The sequence below is a fragment of the Motacilla alba genome, chromosome 4, assembly GCF_015832195.1.
Source record: "Motacilla alba alba isolate MOTALB_02 chromosome 4, Motacilla_alba_V1.0_pri, whole genome shotgun sequence".
Taxonomy (NCBI): domain Eukaryota; kingdom Metazoa; phylum Chordata; class Aves; order Passeriformes; family Motacillidae; genus Motacilla; species Motacilla alba.
Window position 1 is genome coordinate 823384 of NC_052019.1, and position 21197 is coordinate 844580.

Sequence of the window (21197 nt, forward strand, 5' to 3'; positions counted from 1 at the left end):
GCAGTGACACCACAAGTGCCTGAGGCAGCCAGGGAAGCGGGGGTGGGATGGGATGGGGTGGGATGGGGTGGGATGGGGTGGGATGGGATGGGGTGGGATGGGATGGAGCTGCCCTCGGCATCTCTCTCTGGGGCCTTTTCCTTGGGAAACGGGTGAGAATCCAGCAGGTTTTCCCCTTTTCCTTGGGAGATGGGAGCAAAACCAGCAGGTTTTCCCCTTTTCCTTGGCAGATGGGTAAGAATCCAGCAGGTTTTTCCCTTTTTCTTGGGAAATGGGTGAGAAGGCAGCAGGTTTTTCCCCTTTTCCATGGGAGATAGGTGAGAATCCAGCAGGTTTTTCCCTTTTCTTTGGGAAACGGGTGAGAATCCAGCAGGTTTTCCCTTTTCCTTGGGAAATGAGAGAGAATCCAGCAGGTTTTCCCCTTTTCTTTGGGAAATGAGAGAGAATCCATCAGGTTTTCCCCTTTTCTTTGGGAAACGGGTGAGAATCCAGCAGGTTTTCCATTTTCCTTGGGAAACGGATGAGAATCCAGCAGGTTTTCCTCTTTTCTTTGGGAAATGGGTGAGAATCCAGCAGGTTTTCCCTTTTCCTTGGGAGATGGGTGAGAATCCAGCAGGTTTTCCCTTTTCCTTGGGAGATGGGTGAGAATCCAGCAGGTTTTCCCCCCTTGGCAGTCCTGGCAAGGAGGCAGGCAGGGCCATGATCCTCTGATTTCCAGGCAGGGGTGTCAGATCCGGCTGGAGCTCAGCTCCCTGTCCACCCAACCCAGGGACAATCCCCAGGAGTGCCCCTAAACCCCGCTGCTTTCTGCCAGCTCCCTGCGCTCATCCCCAGCCTTGCCCCTCTCCCTGAGTTCCCCTCCCTGGCTTTGTTTAACTCTCCTGCAGCACTCGCAGTTTAATCCAGGCTCAGCCAAGCTGAGCTTTGCTGGGAGCTGCCTTGCTGAGCACTTTGTCTGCCTGTGAGCACAGACTTGGGTGAGCTGTGGCAGCAGCTCCTCTGCCTGGGGTCGTCTCCCCAAAGCCAGGGATGGATTCCAAGCAGCATGGGCTGCAGGGGAGCAATCCACAGAACCCCTCTGGGGTGCTTAGGAGCATCCGGGAGGGCTTTAGGTGCAGGTTGCAACTGAGAATGGGAAATAGTGAGCTTGAGCTGGAGCAGGGGGATTGGGAGGAGGAGCTGGGAGGAGCTCCTGGAGGATGGGGAAGTGCTGGAGCTGCCTGGCTGGGAAGGAGTCTCCCTCCCGGTGTCCAGGGACTGGGATAGCTGAGAACCAGGGACTGGGATAGCTGAGAACCTCTGGGGACCATTCCAGGGATCATTGGTGACCAGGCCTGATTTGCTGCAGAAGGGCCCTGTCCATCCTCACAGGGACAGGGTTTGTCTCTGCCCCGCTCTTCCCAGTGCTTCAGTTTTCCTGGCCGTTCATTAGGACACCATTACTCGTTTTAATTATACACAACTGACCTCTCTGATTCCATTTTGCTTCCTTACGCTGAGTGACCTCGTGGGCCAAGCTGGTTCAGGTCAAAGCTGTGGAAGAGCTTTTAGGTCTTGGTGGCTTCACAGTGCCAGAGAGCAGGGCCAGCTGGGATCTTGGCAAGGAATTCCTGGCTGGGAGGGCGTGAGGCCCTGGCACAGGTGCCCAGAGCAGCTGGGGCTGCCCCTGGACCCCTGGCAGTGCCCCAGGCCAGGCTGGACACTGGGACACCCTGGGACAGTGGGAGGTGTCCCTGCCATGGCAGGGTGGCACTGGGAGGGATTTAAGGTCCCTTGCACCCAAACCTTTCCAGATTCTCTGCTCTCTGGGGGTCTCTGATGTCCATCTGTGGGTGTCCATCTGTTCCTAGAGCTGGACTAACCCTTGCTCTGGAGAGAAGCAGCCTCTGAACTGAGCAGTTTTAAGTCTTGGCTTCTTTGCAGAAAGGACTTTACCCCTCCTGCTCTCCTGACTCTGGAAACTTCTGCCAGCAGCACCTTCTCACCTGTTTGGCCACCTTGGATAGGCCAAGTTTAACCCAGAGCTGAACGTGGTGAGAAAGCATCAAAGTCAGTCACTTTGGCAGCCCAGGAACCCCAGCCTGTAATTAGTTAAAAGGTCTGTAATTAGAAGGATGGTTTGAGTTTGCCTGCAGCAGAGCCCAGCCTGGCACAGCTGATCTTTACCCACTTGCTCTGCCAAGCACACCCTTCCCAAAATAAGGAGTGCTGCTTTGGGCTGGGTTTAGCTGCAGCTTACAAAGAGGGTTTTGTTGTGTGCTGGGTGGGTTTTGCTGAGCCCTCAGCGTGGGAGCTGGCTCTGCAAACCTGCCTGTGCTCTCCCTGGGGACAGACCTGGCCATTTCTGCCTTCAGCCCTTATTTACAGCCTGTTTTCCCTGGTTCTTCTCAGGAAAGCAGGTCCCAAGGGCTCTGCTCATCATCCCTGGCTTGGCTAATCCCCGGGAGCTCCAGGCTTTGATTCTGGAGGGGATGGAGCAGTAGGAAGGTGGCGTTTGCTCTTTGGAGGCTGAATAAAGCCTGGCTGGGGGTTGTTGTTTTGAATGTCAGTGGTTAAGGGCTGTGTGTAAGGAAGAAGCTCAGCAGGTTTATTTGAGGCAGAGCCTGGGGCTCAAACAATTCTTTACATGTTTCCAGGCCTTCCTCCAGTGTTATCAGAGCTCTGCAGCTCCTGCTTCCTGGGGAGAATCCTGATGATAAAATGGGGCTGCATCTGAGGCCTGGCAGCAGGAGAAAGAGGAAGCTGTGCTCTGTCCTATAAAAGCAGGGGCTCCACTTCCATTTTCAGGTTCAAGCCCCTTCCCAGAGCCCACAGCCTTGGATCCAGCAGTGAGGCCAGATACTGAGTTCTCCCTGCTCCTCATGTGCTCCTAAAACGTGCCCTTGCTACGGGCTGGCAGTGGGAGCCAGGCTTGGCATGGCTGGAGCAGAGTGCTGGGCCAGGCTGCCATGGAGCCTGGAGCCTGTGGCAGCCCCTCCAGAGCCAGCAGGACCCCGAGAGCAGAGCCTGGGAAGCTGCAGAGGCTGAGCAAGAGGAAGATGAAGGCCACGATGTGAAAGCAGGGCGTTGAGGCTAGCAGGGATGAATCCATGGGACCCAGAGCTGGCACCAGCTCAGCCCTGATGTGCTTTGGAGCCATCCAGGAGAAGCACAGCCCCACTCCCACTCCTAAAAGTGGGAACTGGGGGTTGAACTTGGCATCTCCCTGGGTTCCTACTGCCCAGATTTCTCCTATTTTTTTTTAATTCCAGTGTTTTTGAGGGCAAATGTCTGCAGAGGAAGATCTGTCCATTTGAATGGGGGTGATGGACAGGTGAGGCCCAAGGGAAGAGCAAAGTGGTCATTGCACAGATAATTATTACAGATCATTTATGGATTGTTATAGGTGATTTATTACAGAGAAATCCAGTCCTTCCACCTCTGGAATTCCTATTTAAAACTCATTCCCTGACTCCTTCCCACGGGTGCTCCCACCCTGTACAAAAATGTGCCAGGCTGCTGTTGCCATCCCTTCCCAAGCCCCTCCTGCACAGTCCCCGCTGTGCCAGCCCTGCTGCTGCCGCCGGGAGGAGGCTCCTGCTCCCTGCCCGGGCTGCGGGATGCCCAGCACCCCCATCCTGTGCTTTCCCACCCCGGCGAGCCCCGTCCGTGGGAAAACGGGGCCAAAAGCGGCTTTTTGGGAGCGGCACGCACGGCGCAGCCGGGCCCTGCCCTCCTGCAGGGGTTGGTGTCCCTGGGCTGCGGCACAGCTCTTCCCGCAGCACGGCAGCGCTGGCTCCTGCCTGCCCCTGCCCGGGCTGCTGCTCCTGCTGCTGCGGAGCCCTGCCCAGCCTGGGAGCAGCCCGGGATCCCGAGGGACGCATCCCCTGCGCTGAGCAAGCTGCTTCCAGTGGACTTTTTCCATCAGGGGGTTGCTCAGCAATATTTTATTTCCTTTTTTTTTTTTTTTTTATTGCTGCGAGGCTCAAAGGCGTCTGTGAAGTGCTGCCAAACAAATAAATGAGGGCAGGGAGGCACCCGAGATTTATTTTGGCTGGCGGAGCCGTGTGCTGGGAATGGGAGGGGAAGGAGGAGCGGGAGGAGGAGGAGGAGGGTGAGTCAGCGTTTCAGTGCTGCACAGAGCTGCTCCCATCAGGCAAGTGTAGGTTTCCCTCTAGAGGAATCTGCCGTGCTCCACTCCTGCTTTCACCCAGCACTTCCAGCATCCCCCCTCAAGGGGTGGGAAAGGGCATTTTGGGCTCGGAGCAGGGCTCCTGGCAGTGCCAGGCTGGTCCCAGGGCAGGGATGTTCATCCCGAGGAATGGGGTCAAGCAGGGATGTTCATCCCAAGGAATGGGGCTGGTCCCAGGGCAGGGATGTTCATCCCAAGGAATGGGGTCAAGCAGGGATGTTCATCCCAAGGGATTGGGGCTGGTCCCAAAGCAGGGATGTTCATCCCGAGAAATGGGGGCTGGTCCCAGGGCAGGGATGTTCATCCCAAGGGATGGGGGCTGGTCCCAGGGCAGGGATGTTCATCCCGAGGAATGGGGTCAAGCAGGGATGTTCATCCCAAGGGATTGGGGCTGGTCCCAAAGCAGGGATGTTCATCCCGAGAAATGGGGGCTGGTTCCAGGGCAGGGATGTTCATCCCGAGAAATGGGGGCTGGTCCCAAAGCAGGGATGTTCATCCTGAGAAATGGGGGCTGGTCCCAGGGCAGGGATGTTCATCCCAAGGAATGGGGGCTGGTTCCAGGGCAGGGATGTTCATCCCAAGGGATGGGGGCTGGTCCCAGGGCAGGGATGTTCATCCCAAGGAATGGGGGCTGGTCCCAGGGCAGGGATGTTCATCCCAAGGGATTGGGGCTGGTCCCAAAGCAGGGATGTTCATCCCGAGAAATGGGGGCTGGTTCCAGGGCAGGGATGTTCATCCCGAGAAATGGGGGCTGGTCCCAAAGCAGGGATGTTCATCCTGAGAAATGGGGGCTGGTCCCAGGGCAGGGATGTTCATCCCAAGGAATGGGGGCTGGTTCCAGGGCAGGGATGTTCATCCCAAGGGATGGGGGCTGGTCCCAGGGCAGGGATGTTCATCCCAAGGAATGGGGGCTGGTCCCAGAGCAGGGATGTTCATCCCAAGGGATGGGGGCTGGTCCCAGGGCAGGGATGTTCATCCCAAGGAATGGGGGCTGGTCCCAAAGCAGGGATGTTCATCCTGAGGGATGGGGGCTGGTCCCAAAGCAGGGATGTTCATCCCAAGGGATGGGGGCTGGTCCCAAAGCAGGGATGTTCATCCCAAGGGATGGGGGCTGGTCCCAGGGCAGGGATGTTCATCCCGAGGAATGGGGTCAAGCAGGGATGTTCATCCCGAGGGATGGGGGCTGGTCCCAGGGCAGGGATGCTCATCCCAAGGAATGGGGGCAGATCCCAGAGCAGGGATGTTCATCCTGAGGGATGGAGGCTGATCCCAGGGCAGGGATGCTCATCCCAAGGAATGGGGTCAAGCAGGGATGTTCATCCCAAGGAATGGTCCCAGGGCAGGGATGTTCATCCCGAGGAATGGGGGCTGGTCCCAGGGCAGGGATGCTCATCCCAAGGAATGGGGGCAAACAGTGATGCTGCAATTTGAAATCCCAGTAGAAAGTCACAGATTCTCAAAGAGCCTCAGGCTGTGCCAGGGGAGGGTCAGGCTGGATAGTGGGAAAATTTCTCCCTGTAAAGGTTTGTCCAGCCCTGGCACAGCTGCCCAGGGCAGGGGTGGAGTTCCCATCCCTGGAGGGCTTTAAAAGCCCTGTGGATGTGACGCTTGGGGACAGGGGTCAGCGATGACCTTGGCACTGTAGGGGTGGTTGGACTTGGTGATCTTAGAGGGCATTTCCAGCCCAAACGTTCCATGATTCTTCTGCCTGGAATTTGCAGCCAGGAGCCCCTGAAGAAACCCCAGTGAGTCCCAGCAGGAATGGGGTTGAGGAGCAGAAAGGAAATTTCTACAGGGCAGTTGGAGGAGGAAAATGAGAATCCAACAAAGATGGATTCAAGTTCTGTCTTTACGTATTTAGCCAACATCAGCAGGTCCAGCACCTCCTGAGCCCCATCAGGACTTCACAAGGGATGGAGGGACAGGAGCCAGGGAATGGCTGCCACTGGGAAAGGGGAGATTGGGCTGGGATCTGGGGAAGGAATTGCTGGCTGGGAGGGTGGGCAAGGGCTGGGCTGGAATTCCCAGATTTGCTGGGGCTGCCCCTGGATCCCTGGCAGTGCCCAAGGCCAGGCTGGGCACTGGGGCTGGAGCAGCCTGGGACAGTGGGAGGTGTCCCTGCCATGGCAGGGGTGGAATGGGATGGGCTTTAAGGCCCCTTCCCACCCAAACCATTCCATGGTGACCTGGGGAATGCAGACAGGATCATCCCAGGGGTTTGAGGAGGCCTCGAAGCTGTTCCTGCACCTGTGCAGGTGGGGATTGGTGCAATCCCAGGCACCTGGAATGGCTGCTCTGGCATCAGCCACCCCTGAGGAGGGAACTTCACCCACTCAGCTTCTGGCAGCTGGCACGGTTGTTAGCAGCCAGGGCTCGTTAATCAGTGCAGCTGATTAATGCTCTGCAGCTGATTAGTGCTCTGCAGCCTCTTAGGGCTGGAGCCCAGCAGAGCTGGATCAGGCCCTGGCTGCTCTTACTCAGCACAAAGGCTGGATCTCAGTCTGGAGCAAGACATGGAAGCAGTGCCAGCAGGACAAGCAGAGGTGGGGCAGGGCCGTGTGCCCCTTGCAACCACCCTGGGATCCTGGTGGTTGGACCTTGTCACCTTCCCTTGTCACCTTCCCCTTCCAGCTGGGAAGGAGAATTTGCCATGGTTTGCCCCGTTTAAATCTGTTTGTGGATGTTGTGAACTCACCCAGCTGAGGTACCGAGCAGCTGCTCCCCTCTTCTGGGAGCTCAGATTCGAGGGGGATTGGGGAAAAAGGTCCAAGCCTCTGCTGATCTCCAGGCTGGGAATGCCTGGAGAGCTTTCCCTCCACACAGAGGGCTGCCAGTCTGGGGTGGTTTGTGCCTCAGGGTCCATCAGCTTCTCCCAGAACTTCTGGAGGCTTTGTGTGCTCACCCAGAGCTCAAAACGCCTGGGAGGAGCTGGGCTGCAGCTGTGGGGTTTGTTCCTGGCTGCTCCTGCCTGGGCCAGGCAGAAGAGGACACGGAGCAGGGCAGGGCCAGGTGTGGCCCAGGCTGGGCACGGCCACCAGGCTGCTTTGTGACAGCAGGAGAGGGCACCCACGAGCCGTGTGTGCCCAGAGGGAGTGCAGCTCTCACTCAGGAGGAAGGGGCCCAGGCTTTTCTTTGTCCCTGGGTTGCCAGGTCCCTTCAGTGGTGTCCCATGGGTGCTGGAGCAGAGCCAGGAGTGTTCTCTGCCCCCGACTGGCACAGGGGACTTTGGTGGCAGGGATGGCCTCAATGGGCACCTTTCCAAGGAGCTGCTCAGAGCAGGATGTGGGAAGGGGCTGTGCAGCTGCCAGGAGTGGGAGCAGGGGGTGCCCATGGTGGGGGCATCACTCCTGGGCTGGGGTGCTGCCAGCCCAACGCCCTCCCTGCTTTGGGACCGGCCAGCCGCACCATCCCCAGCGTCAGCTCTTGCCTCAAGATGGCATTTTGTGCTTTCAAATGTGTCTGAGGCGCTTGGTGGATGCACAGGAACGTGGAAATAGTTGTCCAAGCAACTTTGTGATCTTGCAGTGCCACCTGCAAGCCCTCCCGGCAGCTGGGCAGGAAATCCCAGGGTGGAGCCCCAGGGCTGGACATACCCTGGGCACCCCGGCAAAGCAATTCATTTCTTCCTTCCTCTTAAAAACCTTGGCGTGCCCAGAGCTGGCTGATCCACGCCCATATCTCTCCCCAGCCAAGAGGGGAACTCTCTGCAGGTCTCTGGTGCAGGGGGCATCAATCCCATAGGATCTGTTACGGGGCAGGGCCAGGTCTCCTGTCCTGGGGATGGGATTGCTCCTCCCAAGGGTGAGGCAAGGGAATGGAGGGAGCGTGGCAGTCAGAGCACCAGACGGATGTGGGGTGTCCACGCCACGCCCCGCTCTGTGATGTGAAAACCTCTGAGCCTGGTGAGCCCCCTCGGGGTGGTGACTCCACATTGCTGGAGCAGTTCCCAAAGGAAGATCAGTGAAATCCCCAGGAAAGGTCCCTCAGTCCTGCTGGAGCAGGCAGCAGGGCCCTGTCAGCCTCACCTGGGGGGAGATTCTGAATTCCAGGTGTGCTGAATTCCTTCCACCTTGGGATCCCCCTGGGGTTTCAGGCGTCTCGGGCAGAAGTGATGTGACAAGGGGCATGTGGGAGGTGGGGCAGAGTCCAGAGTGGGGACAGGGCCCTGTCCTGGCCACAGGCTCCTTCCTGCTGGGCTCTTGTCCCTCCCTCCTGTGCAAGCGTGAGCTCCGTGTGTGTTCCCATCCTGGTCATCCTCAGTGTGGAGGCACTGGGGTGAAGTGGGAAGGACTCCTCAGTGTGCCTGCACGGGTTCAGGTGACCCTGATCCCAGAGCCCGGGCTGCTCCTGGTGCTCCACCTGCCCTGGGTGCCACCAGCACCGGGACGAACTCACCGGGCGAGTCGTCGGGCTGCAGGAGGTGGGGAAGCCTCTCTGGCTCCTGGGCGTGCTGAGGCAGAAGGGGAGTGTGGAGGAGTGTCCTGGGAGCAGGGCTGCCCCTGCCTGGGTGTCGTGCATGCCCTTTCCACCACGCCGTGACTCCATAACCATTGCTGTGCCTAACCAGAGCCAGGCATGGAGCTGGTCATTGCGCTGCTTGGAGCGGAGCGTCTGTGGTGTGTGTGGTGTGTGCTTCCAGCCCTGTCACAGCATTAACCAGGAGGACTGTTCTGTCTTCCCTCCACAGCCTGGAAGTGTCTCCTCAGGTAGAAACCAGCTCAGATGCTCCTTCTCATTCTGCTCCCTGCTCCCCTGCCCCGTGCCCCGCTGCCCTTCCCGCTAGCATGCCGAGCTCTAACCTCCCTGGCGCTCCTGGAGACAGACAGGCCGGATGCTTGGCCCCCACCAACCCATTCCTCAACTCCCTGCAGAGCAATCCCTTCTTTGAGGAGCTCCTCGCTGACCAGGTACTAAATTCTCCTTCACCTACTCACTTTCTCTCTAGTTTCCCGCCTGGGCCGCGTGCTGCGCCAGAGGTCGCTGGGAGCTTTTATTCCTCTGAGGATTGCGGTCCCTCTGGCTCCCCAAGGCAGACAGACCCCGAGGGGGAGTCTCCAGCCCAGAGCGTTGGTGTCCCCGTGCCAGAAACCACTCCCCCAGCGCCGGGAGAGCTCCCTCCTGCCGACACCGACCCCGCCGTCCCCCCGCTGCCCTCGGAGTGGGACGATACCTTCGATGCCTTTGCCACCAGCAGGCTCAAACCGGAGCGGAAGAAGGAGAACTTCTTTGCCTCGGTGGCGGCAGAGGGCATGGCTTTCATCGACGACCCCGACAGAGCCAGCCCGACGGAGAGCTCGGTGGAGCCGCCCTGCCAGAAGGGCTCCAAAGTGCTGGAAAAGGCCGCTGAAATCCCTGCAGCTCTCCGCTCTTGGACAAATTTCTCCACTTTAGACGTGGGGGCCAACCTAGTGAGCACCACCCAGGAGGCCACGGTGATTGAGGATGTGCTGAGCCCCGTGTCGGCGGGCTCCATGGCCAGGAGGAGGAAAAGCAGCGCGCCCACGGTCTGGACGGCCGCGTTTGCCTCGGGCAACCCCGGGGACAAAGAGGCCTCAACAGCACTGAGCACTGAAAATAGCGCTAGGGAGGAAGGGGACAGCGGTGAGGAGGAGTCCTGCAGCACGGGGACAAACGGCTGGATGACCATAGCCACAGAAACCGCCGAGGAGCCCTCGGAGAGCGCCGAGGAGCACGCGGCTCCCCGGGGCCCCTTCGGCCCGCACCCGCCCTTCCTGGCCGAGGGCGCCTTCGAAGCGCAGAGCTCGTCCCGTGCCGCCACGCGTGCGCTCCCCAGGAGCTCCTTGCCCCCCGAGCTGGCCCCCGAGGCCCTGCCCGGCGGCGCCGTGGTGGCCGTGCCCCCGCGGGTGCTGGGGGACGCGGCGGGCCGGAGGCTCCCCGAGGCAGGCGCGGAGCCCGGGGGCGGCCCGGAGGGCGCCTTGGACATCCGCAGCTCGGTGTTCCGGCTGCAGGCCAGCATGCGGCTGGAGGCCAGCGACGGCCTCCTCAAGTTCAGCTCCGACATCCGCGAGCGGCGCGTGGTGCTGGCGCCCTGGGCAGCGCCCCAGGGCCGCCCGGAGCCGCTGCCCGGCCCGGCCCTGCCGCCCCCCAAACCCCCCCGGCGGTTCGCGGCCGTGGGGGACGGCGAGGAGGAGGAGGAGGAGCCTGGTGGCACCCAGCGAGGCAAACGGGAGCCGTGGGAAGACTCAGAGGGCCCAGGAGCAGGGGCGGAATTGCCAAGGAGCCGCGGGAGCAGCGAGCTCTCCGTGCCAGCGTCTCCCAGCCTGCCCGCAGCGGGAGCGGACGCCGCTGAAGCCGGGAGCGAGTTCCCAGCGTCCGAGGGGGCCAGAGCTGCTGCTGTGGACTCGGCAGCTGGCCAGCTGGGGACAGGGGACACCTCTGTGGGGGAACACCCATCAGAGATGAACGAGACAGATGTGGCCGAGCAGTTTGAGACTTGCATATCCAAGTTCTCCCTGGATGGACTGGACCGCTCGGGTGCTGAGGAGAGCTGGAGCCAGCCCCGTTCATCCCCTCAGGGGGCCACAGACAGTGCCAAGGGGGAAACGGCCTCCAGACAGGAGCTGTTCCCTGAGAAGCTCAGTATTTCAGGACTAAACCCACCTTCCAAGCTAGACCTGGGCCAGCCGACCAGCTGGACAGCTCTGGAAGAGCAGGAGGCAGCCGGGCACCCACACCCGCAGCCCCAAAGGTCAGAACGCAGGCAGAGTCCATCCCAGCTGCAGCTGGCGTGCCACGATGGTGAGGGGCGAGCAGGAGAGCAGCCCGAGCCCCGTGCCCCTCCCGAGGAGGCAGAGCAGAGCAGGACCCCCGCCAGCAAGGAGCCCGAGGGGCGCTGGGCAGAGAGCAGGATAGACTTCAAGAAAGCCGATTTCTGGAAGCCAGATAGGGCAGAGAGGCACACGCAGGGAGCTTCAGTCCCGAGAAACCCCTTCACCCTGGCGCTGAGCCCCAATTCCCTGAGCAACCCCTTCGTGGAGAGGCCCCCAGCCCCCATCCCTGTCCAAGCTGTGCTGCCCGAAAAGCTTGAGCAGGGCGACTTCAGCTTCCGCAGCCCGCAGGAGGAAGCCCCCGGGCACGGCTTGCAGCCCACTAACGCTACCCCCCTGCATGTCAGCCAGCCCCTGGCCTTCTCCACCCCTTTCCTCGTGGCTGCCACTAACCCCGAGCCGTGTGGCCCCCCCCGGCCCCCCCCGGGGGTCCCCGCCCGCCGCGCCGCCGCCCGGCCCTGCCCGTGCCCGCAGCCCGGGGAAGCTTCGGCGCTCCTGGTTCTGCCCTGGGAGACACGGCCGGCTGAGAAGCCCCTTGGCCAGCAGACGAGCAGGTGAGCACTGCGGGGAAGGAGAAGGGCGTGCGTGTGGGAGAGGCGAGCCCTGGCCCCCCCCTGCTCCTGGCAGGGCTGCACCCAGCTGGGCTCGCTCCAAGGAGCTGCAGCTCCCGTTCCCTCGCCTGCCCCTGGTCCCAGGGAGCCCAGCCCAAGCTGCTGGGAGCCTTGGCTCTCTGGGGTGCTGGGGGCAGTGGCCACTGGTGTCTGGTGTGGCCAGGGCGAAGGGTTCCGTGCACCCACGACCTGCCCCAGCTGGAAATCCAGAGCTGCACGCACATTGCACCCAGCGCTGGTTTTGGCTCCATCATCCCCCCCGTGCTTGCAGAAGAAATGCCTTTCCCGTGCCTGCCAGGAGAGCTTGTGGCTGTCTGTGCTCTCCTGAGCTCCCTCATGGCATGTGCACAGCTGCTGCCCCTGCCCTCGCCATCCATCCAGCTTTGGCTGCTTTCCTCTCACGTGCCCACTGGGTACTGAAAACCTTCTGTCCATAGCCAAACAAAGAGTTTCCTCACCAGGGTGAAATGCCCCTCTGCCCTCCCTCCTGCCGAGGTGTCCCCTGGTGATGAGGCACGTGGGATTTAGCCCTGAGGCTGGTGGGAATGGGAAGGGTGGAAAGAAGGGGCTGTTCCTCCTCCCAGGTCACTCCTGGGTCTGTACAAATGCCACGAAGCAAAGCTGGTGAGCTCAGGGCACAGAGTCTTGCTTTGTGTCCTTCAGTTCATCTCATTCTCCTGGTTCTCCTTCCCCTGGTCTGCCTGGGCTCTGCCTGCCCAGGGGATTCACTGAGCTCCTGCAGGGATTTCCTGATCAGCCTCACTGATCATGAGGCAAATGGAGCTTCCTGGGGGCACCAAAACGCTGAAATGCCACCTGCCCCAAGAGCAAGATGGGCTGTGGCCCTGGGGAGAGGAGGGGAGGGAGGATGGGGCCAGCAGAACTCACTGAGCTCCAGTCCTTCCACCAGGGCATCCCTCCCTGGGCTGAGCATGAGGTGCAGAGTGATCTCAGGAGCAAAGGCGGCACCTGGCTGGGTCTGTCACAGGATATTTACTCTTCTTTCTTAAGCCAGACCCTCCGGTCATTTTTAATTGGATTATTCATCCACCAGCAGATAGCCTTCTTCAAAATTTGCAGGGCTGCTGCCCACAAACCTGGATTTTGTTGTTTCATGGAAAGAGAAGTGTCCTGCAGTCCCAACGGGGTCACTGAGGCCGTGAGGGACGTACAGGAGTGCGTTGGTAGTAGCTGCTCCTGGCCATCCCAGCCCTGCCTGTGCATCCATCCAGGCCTGCCCTGGAGTGGGCTGGGATCCAAGAGCTGCATGTCCTGGATATCAGTGCTGGCTTCTGTGGTGACACGTGGCCAGGAGCTCCTGAACTTCCCTGCTCGGGTTCCTGCAGCACCTTTTGGAGACTTGCTGTGACTGAGGAACCTCTGAAGAGCTCCTGAGGCCTCTGGGGAGGGCTCTGAGGCTCTGAACTGCTTTATAGCACTGGGGAGATGTGAGAACTGTCCCAGGTGAGGGAGGAAGGCTGGAAGGGATCTTTTCCCAGGCCCTGTGGCCATGCTTCCCTTCCCAGGATCATCTCCTGTTGGAGTTGCCAGCGGCACACAGATGAGGAAAAGATGGTAGAAAAAAGGTGGAAGGAAAAAAGGAAATACTTCAGACTTGGAATGGGCATTGAGTCCTGGCTGGAACAAAAGGGTCTGCAGGTGAAGGGGAGCGGGGACCTGGGGAGAGTTTGGGGTGAGGGGCTTCAGGGCCTCCTCGAGAGAGCTGGAAACGGAGAGTGGGGTCCCATGGCCCTTCCTCTTTGGTCATCTTGTGTGGCTGCTGGGGCAAGGGAGCATCAGCTGCAGCTCCCGGGTGTGTGGAGGACCCTTTGCTGCTCCTGGGGACAGGGCCTGGGGATGGTGCCTCTGGGAATGTGTGACATCCCTGGGACAGGAGGGACCCCAAGGACAGCCTGGGGCCGTGCCTTGGGAGCTCCACTGCCTGGAGGAGCCTGGCAGCTGTGCAGCTCCTGGCCTTCACTGGGATCCTGCAGCTGTGCAGCTCCTGGCCTTCACTGGGATCCAGCAGCTGTGCAGCTCCTGCTCCTCCACTGGGATCCAGCAGCTGTGCAGCTCCTGGCCTCCACTGGGATCCAGCAGCTGTGCAGCTCCTGGCCTCCACTGGGATCCAGCAGCTGTGCAGCTCCTGGCCTCCACTGGGATCCAGCAGCTGTGCAGCTCCTGGCCTCCACTGGGATGCAGCAGCTGTGCAGCTCCTGCTCCACTGGGATCCAGCAGCTGTGCAGCTCCTGGCCTCCACTGGGATCCAGCAGCTGTGCAGCTCCTGCTCCACTGGGATCCAGCAGCTGTGCAGCTCCTGGCCTCCACTGGGATCCAGCAGCTGTGCAGCTCCTGCTCCTCCACTGGGATCCTGCAGCTTTGCAGCTCCTGGCCTTCACTGGGATCCAGCAGCTGTGCAGCTCCTGCTCCTCCACTGGGATCCTGCAGCTTTGCAGCTCCTGGCCTTCACTGGGATCCAGCAGCTGTGCAGCTCCTGCTGTGTTGGAATCCAGCAGCTGTGCAGCTCCTGCTCCACTGGAATCCTGCAGCTGTGCAGCTCCTGCTCCTCCACTGGGATCCTGCAGCTGTGCAGCTCCTGCTCCTCCACTGGGATCCTGCAGCTGTGCAGCTCCTGCCCCTCCACTGGGATCCAGCAGCTGTGCAGCTCCTGGCCTCCACTGGGATCCAGCAGCTGTGCAGCTCCTGCTCCACTGGGATCCAGCAGCTGTGCAGCTCCTGCTCCTCTGGATGTGGGGCTGGCCCAGCATCCTGTGGCACGGTGACAGGACTGGGGATGTCCCAGGTACCGAGTGGTGGCACAGGCTGTGCCTCCCTCGTGTCAAGAGGGAATCGGAGAATCACTGTTCTGAAAATGAGGTGTCGGGTTAGGTCACCTCATCTCGGTGATCCTCGTGGAGCCCCTGGAGCTGGGAGCATGGCTTGGCCCACCCAGGGCGGACCTGGAGAGCTGATCCCGAGCCCAGCCATTCCCCCTCCTCCTCTGGGCCCTTGCTCCATGGGGAGCTGGCCCTTGGGTGCTGTGGTGCTCCAGGGCCATGGGAGAGGGATTCCCTTGGATTCCTTCTCTCTGAGTGAGCAGCATTTAAAGGCTCCCTTTGGGAGCTGCTGAGGGAAATGCAGCTGGTTTTCCCCTGTGCTCTGCAGTGACCTTGGGAGCACCAGTGAAAGCTGGGACAGGGCAAGGCTGGCTCAGAGAGGGGGACAGGGCTGGGTCAGTGTCACCCTGAGGTGTTCCACCTTGGCCTTAAGCTCCATCATACCTCAGCTCCACTTGGGATGCAGCTCTGGATCAGGAGCTGCTGGGCAGCTGCTTCCACGCTCCAGTTGATGTTCATGGACCAGGAGAGGAAGCTGGTCCAGCTTCTTGGCAGGTCCACCAGACCTTCAGACCTGGTGTGAGGTGTGAAGCTCCCCTGGAGGACCTGGTGCCAGCATCCCAGGACAAAGTCAGCTGCAGGAATGTCTCCAGCTCTTGGATCCTCCCAGAGACACATGGGGCAGGGGAGCCCTGCTCTGCTCAGCCGAGCCCTGCACGCAGCACCCTCAGTGGGAAGCAGCAGGATAATGAATTCTCTCCACAAGTGCCTTTTCCAGCCCTGCAGCAGGGACTGTTCCCGCTGGCCATGGGGCTGGCAGCTGCCTGTCACCACCCCTGGGTGGGAATATCTCCCTGTTCCAAACACACCCAAGCATTCCCACTGACTTCCCGGGGCAGCTTGGTCCCAGGGAGGTTCCCAGCCACGCTCCAGTTGTGGTCTCTGTGCTGTCACAAGGTGACAGTGACATTTTGGTGGCTCCCCCAGCCCTCTCCTCACCCCGGTCCTGCCGTGTCCTGCTGGTTGTAGCTCCTGGTCAGGGTTTAGTCCCAGCAGGCAGTGCTGAGCCTGGTGTGCAGAACAGCAGATCCTGCAGCCCCTGGCACTGTCAGTGGCTCCCCTTAGGGCTGTGGGATCCCTCTCATCCTTCCCAGGAGTGCTGGCCTCTGTCCTTGTGCTTGGACAACTCTGCCAGGGGATCAGAGAATCTCAGAGCGTGCTGAGCTGGGAGAGACCCGCCAGAGGCATCCATCCAACCCTGTCCCTGCTCAGACACCCCAAAATCCCACCCTGGGCACCCCTGGAGCACTGTCCAAAGGCTCCTGGAGCTCTGGCAGCCTTGGTGCCCATTCCCTGGGGAGCCTGGGCTGTGCCAGCACCTCTGGGGAGGAACCTTACCCTAAAATCCATCCTGAGCTGCCCTGGCCCAGCTCCAGCATTCCCTGGTCCTGTCCCAGAGGGAGGAGATCGGAGCTGCCCCTGTGCTGTCCCTTGGGAGGAGCTGATCCTTTGGCTTGCTGGAGCAGGGGGGTGGCTGCCAGTGCTGTCCCCTCCCAGCACAGGGACAGCGGGAGGCATCATCGTGGTGGAAGAGGATTTCCACATCCTTGGTATGTCCTGATCCCATCACCATGGCCAAGGCGTGAGGACACAGCACTGCTGGGACACACAGCAGGTGGGGCTGTCACCTGTGAGAGCTTTGCAGAGCAACCAGGTGGGGCTTTGGATGGTTCCATCCCAGTGGATGGATGGAGGTTTGGATGTTTCCATCCCAGTGGATGGAGGTTTGGATGTTTCCATCCCAGTGGATGGAAGTTTGGAAGTTGGGATGGTTCCATCCCAGTGGATGGAGGTTTGGATGTTTCCATCCCCGTGGATGAAGGTTTGGATATTTCCATCCCAGTGGATGGATGTTTGGATGTTTCCATCTCAGTGATGTTTGGGTGTTTCCATCTCCATGGATGGAGGTTTGGGTGTTTCCATCCCAATGGATGGATGTTTGGATGTTTCCATCTCCATGGATGGAGCTTTGGATGTGTCCATCCCAGTGGATGGAGCTTTGGATGGTTCCATCCCAGTGGATGGAGCTTTGGATGGTTCCATCCCAGTGGATGGAGATTTGGATGGTTCCATGCCAGTGGATGGAGGTTCAGATGTTTCCATCTCCATGGATGGATGTTTGGGTGTTTCCATCTCCATGGATGGAGGTTTGGGTGTTTCCATCCCAATGGATGGATGTTTGGATGTTTTCATCTCCATGGATGGATGTTTGGATGTTTCCATCTCAGTGGATGGACGTTTGGAAGTTGGGATGTTTCCATCCCCGTGGATGGAGCTTGGGATATTTCCATCCCAGTGGATGGAGGTTTGGATGTTTCCATCCCAGTGGATGGAGGTTTGGATGTTTCCATCCCAGTGGATGGAAGTTTGGATGTTTCCATCCCAGTGGATGGAGGTTTGGATGTTTCCATCCCAGTGGATGGAGGTTTGGGTGTTTCCATCCCAGTGGATGGACGTTTGGATGTTTCCATCCCAGTGGATGGAGGTTTGGATGTTTCCATCCCCGTGGATGGAGTTTGGATGTTTCCATCCCAGTGGATGGAGGTTTGGACGTTTCCATCCCCGTGGATGGAGTTTGGATGTTTCCATCCCAATGGATGGAGGTTTGGACGTTTCCATCCCAGTGGATGGAGGTTTGGATGTTTCCATCCCAAGGATGCCTGCTCCTTGCAGGGAGGGAGTATCAGGTCACTTCTCTTTCCATCACGCTGAGAAGGAACTGGACTTTGTTCAAGCCCAGAAAGAACCTTTTTTTTTGGTGAAAAGTGAGACAAAAATGAATGAAAATCAAATTCCCCCTTAACTGGCTCCTCACCCTCCTTTTGGCCTCGTGGAGGGGGACAAATTCTGTGGTGGCTTTCAGGCAGCTGACATTCGACTCTTGGGCTGGAGCATCAGGGGTGACCCCATTCTGATCTGGGGGTCGCTGGGCAGCAAAAGCTGCTCTGGGCAGTGGGTGCAGCAGGCTCTGATCACACTGGAGCTGCGTTTGAGCCCTGGCAGCCGGCAGTGGTGGCCCACAGCGTTCCCAGCGAGGATGGGCAGTGCACGTGTGGGCACCAGGACCTCAGCCAGCCTAACACGTGTGCTGGGGCTCCCCATCTCCTGTCTGGGTGGGAGCAGCTCCAGGGCTCTGCCCTGCTGGCTCTCCTTGGAGCTGGAGAGCTTTGGGTGGCACAGACACCAGGGTTCCTCAGTCTCCTGGGCGGTGCCATCCCTGCACGAGGCCAGGGAGAGGGAGCACTGGGGGTGCTGATTGTCCCACCCTTGTTGCCCACAGCCCCCACCCCGTGAAGCCCCTGAGTGCAGTGCAGGAGGGCTCCAGCGAGAGGAAGCAGCAGCCCAGGGCCAGCCTGAGCTCGGCGCTGAGCAATGGCCTGGAGAGGCTGAAGACAGTGACCACGAGCAGCGTCCAGCCCCTGGCCCCCGCCCAGCCGGACAAAAGCGACCCCAAGGTAAAGGTAGGAGGCTGTGCCACACCTGCTGCAGGCGTGCTGCTGGCAGGGGCAGGGAGCTGCTGTGGGGGGAGGCAGAGCAGGGCCTGCCATGGGGTGGGTGAGGGCCGTGGGCTGCTCTGCTCCCTTCTCCCACGGGCTCTGCAGCTCCTCGCCCCGTGGTTCTCCCATCTCCTGCTTTGCTCTGGGGGTGGTGCTGTGCAGTGTGCGGGTGAATCCCTGCTTGTAGAAACATGGAATGCGTTGGGAGGGACCTTAAATCCCATCCCGTGCCACCCCTGCCATGGCAGGGACACGTCCCACTGTCCCAGGGTGCTCCAAGCCCCATCCAGCCTGGTCTCCACAAGGGGTGGAAGGTGTAGGAGCTGCCTGGCTGATGCTCTGAAGGGCTCCTGATCCTGGCAGGGGGAAGGTCCTTCCTGAAGCTTTGCTGACCTGGATATGCTCCAAACACTGCTGTGCTGGGGCCAGCAAAGCACCTGTGGCACCTCTGAGGACACAGAGGGTGTTCTGAGGGTGACCCCTCCATCCCTTTGTCCACTCCCACTCCCTTTGCCTCCCCAGTGTCACGCAGAAAATGCTGCTGGGGTTCACCTGATTGAAGGACAAGCAGAACCCTGCGGGTCTCTGCCCCCTGTGGGTGCTGCAGGGAGTTCAGCTGCTGCTTTTTGAGCACACGAGGTCTCTGTGGGTCCCCTGTGCTGCTCCTGCCTCTCCAGTTTGGAAAGACAGACGTGGAAAGTAGGAGTGCTCTGGCTGTCGCTGCATCCTGCAAACATTGCCAGGAGCAGAGGTTTTAATCCCGGTCCCTGAACGTCCCTCTGGCTTCCCAGCAGGACCCTGCCCAGCTGGACCAGTCAGCCAAGTATTACCACCTGACCCACGACGAGCTGATCCAGCTGCTGCTGCAGAAGGAGGGCGAGCTGAGCAAGAAGGAGGAGCACATCCACGAGCTGGAGAACTACATTGACCAGCTGCTGGTGCGCATCATGGAGCAGTCCCCCACGCTGCTGCAGATCCCGCTGGGGGGCAGCCAGGCCCCGTGAGCCTGCCCAGGGCAGCAGCAGCCAGCAGAGCTGCGCCCCAGCCACCACGCTGCCAGCACCCCTGCACCCCTGCTCCCACCCGAGGGCTCCAGCGGCTTCAACCCCAGAGTTAGCAGCAAGGGTCACCTGCTCCTTCCCGGCCCCAGCTTCCCCCAGCTCGGCTCCAGGCAGCTGTGGGGTGGTGGGCAGCCAGCACCCTGTGGGGAGGAGCAGAGCCCTCCCCACCCCAGGTTCCCGTCGCTGTCACCGAGTGCCACCACCTGGGCACTCCTCCTGCCAGAGCTTTAAGTGACCCCTGGACATCTGAGAGCTGGAAACCATCTCCTCGTGACTTCATCCTGCTGCTGCTCCTCTGCCCACACTCCTCCTCCTCCTCCTGTGGCCCCTGAGGGTGGTGTCCCCTGGCTGCTGGGCTGGTGGGTGACACTGGGGACACTGAGACCCAGTGAGGCTCCCCCAGCACGTTCCTGACCAGGGCCTGTGGGACGCCCCTTCCCCTCCTGCCCCAGTTACCCCCAGTGAAGGGTGCAGAGCCAACTCCAGTTTGTGCCACTCCCTCACCACACTTGTGGGAGATGCTGCACACAGGGACAGCGCCCCGGGGGTGGCGTCAGAGCCTGGCAGGGCCACGCTGGCTCTGTCACAGCACCAGTGCCAGGCTGGCTCCCTCATGGCTGCGCTGGGAATATGCAAAGGGAGCATGGCACGGTGCCCCAGGAGATCCTGTGCAGCCCCCTCCCAGCAGGGGCTGCTGTGCCCCGGAGGGACCAAGGAGTGCAGAGCCCACACTGAATTTCCACTCAGCATTCCCAGGAATGGCTGCTCACGGCTTCTCCGCCCTGCCTCTGCCTCGTCTGTCCAGCATAGCCAGAAAATGCCCCCAGAGCAAGGCCTGCGGGGTCTGACCCCTCTGCAGGGCCCCCGCGGGGTCAGGCACCCCAAACACTCCTGGCACAGCCCAGAATTCCCAAATCCTGGCAGGGCAGTGCCCAGCCTGCTCCCCCGGTCACACGCACACGCTGGGATCAGCTCTCCAGGGCAGTGTCCGCTCAGGGGCAGCTCTGTGCCCTGCTGACCCCCGAGTGACACCCAAAGGTGCAGCAGCGTGAGACCACGACTCTTTCCTTTGTTCCAGTTGTAAACTCGTCTGTTGCAATTTTCATCAAATTCAGTACGTGATCTCTTGGCGTGCCAATTTTCCCTTTTTGTTTGCAATTTTGCAGTAAATTATGTTTGGGGTGAGGGTGGCAAGCTGGCCAAGGCTACAGGGACCCCCTTGAAGGCCTGAGGGGATCCCAGCCCATCCTCAGTCTCCACAGATAAGGAACACTCCCCAGGGCAGCACTTTGGGATGGAGTGAGGATGGAGAAAGTGTGGGGCTGGTGTATAATTTGGTGGGGTATAATTATGGTGGGGTAAATAATGTGGTGGGGTATAATTTTTGTTAGATGGGGTTACATCTTTCCTGTGGGTAGACCTAATAAGTTCAAGGTGGGTCAGGTGTTGGTCAGGAGGTTGACAATGAGGTTGGACACAGTAATGAGCTTTGGAGGAGCTCTAATTCCTGGGGTTCCTCTGCAGCTCGAGGCAGGCTCTTGGTGCTCCCATCCCAAGTGTGTGCTGGAGCGGGTTTCTTACCTGTACGTGGGTGTTCATTTGCTGCTAAAGGAATCCCCACCAGGCAGATGGACAGAGGGCTGTCCACGCTGCCCGTGGACAGGCAGAGATTGTCCTGCTGCAAAGTCTTGGCCAGTGTGACCCAGATGTTCTGGCTGGGCTGAGGCACGATCCATGCACCAGCTGGTGGAAAGGTGAGGAGCATCCACAATCCCATCTGGAGCAGCTGGGGATTCCCTGCCACTGGAGACATGGCAGGAGCCTTGGGGGGCAGGAGTTGATCTGTGAGTTTGGGAAAATTGGATTTTTAGACTTATATGACTTTACCAGCCCCTCATATCTTCCCACCTTACCCCCTCAGTTTGTACTGAGTAGAAAAGGGGAGGGAAAACAAGAAGGGGTAAGAGTGCAACAAACTCCAGAGGGGCAGCAGTAAAACCAACCAAAGAGGGCAAACAGTGCCAAACAGTGAGTGAATGAAACTCAGCAGAGTCTGACGATCTTCTGGAGCACTGCAGAGTCATCCTCTGTGACAGACAGCTGTGTTTCACTCCTTTTCCTTCTTTCCTCCTCGCCACCCGAGCTCGATGTCTGTGCTGTCTCTGAGGTCCA

At 60.0% G+C, this 21197-nt stretch overlaps 1 protein-coding gene across 5 annotated transcripts in view; it reads left to right on the forward strand.

Annotated features, from left to right (window-relative positions):
• RAB11FIP5 (RAB11 family interacting protein 5) overlaps positions 1 to 20468 on the forward strand; it is a 41684-nt gene extending 21216 nt beyond the window's left edge. The window contains exons 4-6 of one of the 5 annotated variants that reach the window (XM_038135665.1): positions 9117 to 11513; positions 17748 to 17928; positions 18756 to 20468. In XM_038135665.1, the coding sequence (XP_037991593.1) occupies positions 9117 to 11513; positions 17748 to 17928; positions 18756 to 18968 (2791 nt within the window). In that variant the 3' untranslated portion in view covers positions 18969 to 20468. The remainder of the gene's footprint in view (positions 1 to 9116; positions 11514 to 17747; positions 17929 to 18755) is intronic. The other 4 variants (XM_038135666.1, XM_038135667.1, XM_038135668.1 and 1 more) reach the window with 4 other exon arrangements.
• The last annotated feature ends 729 nt before the right edge of the window (positions 20469 to 21197 follow it).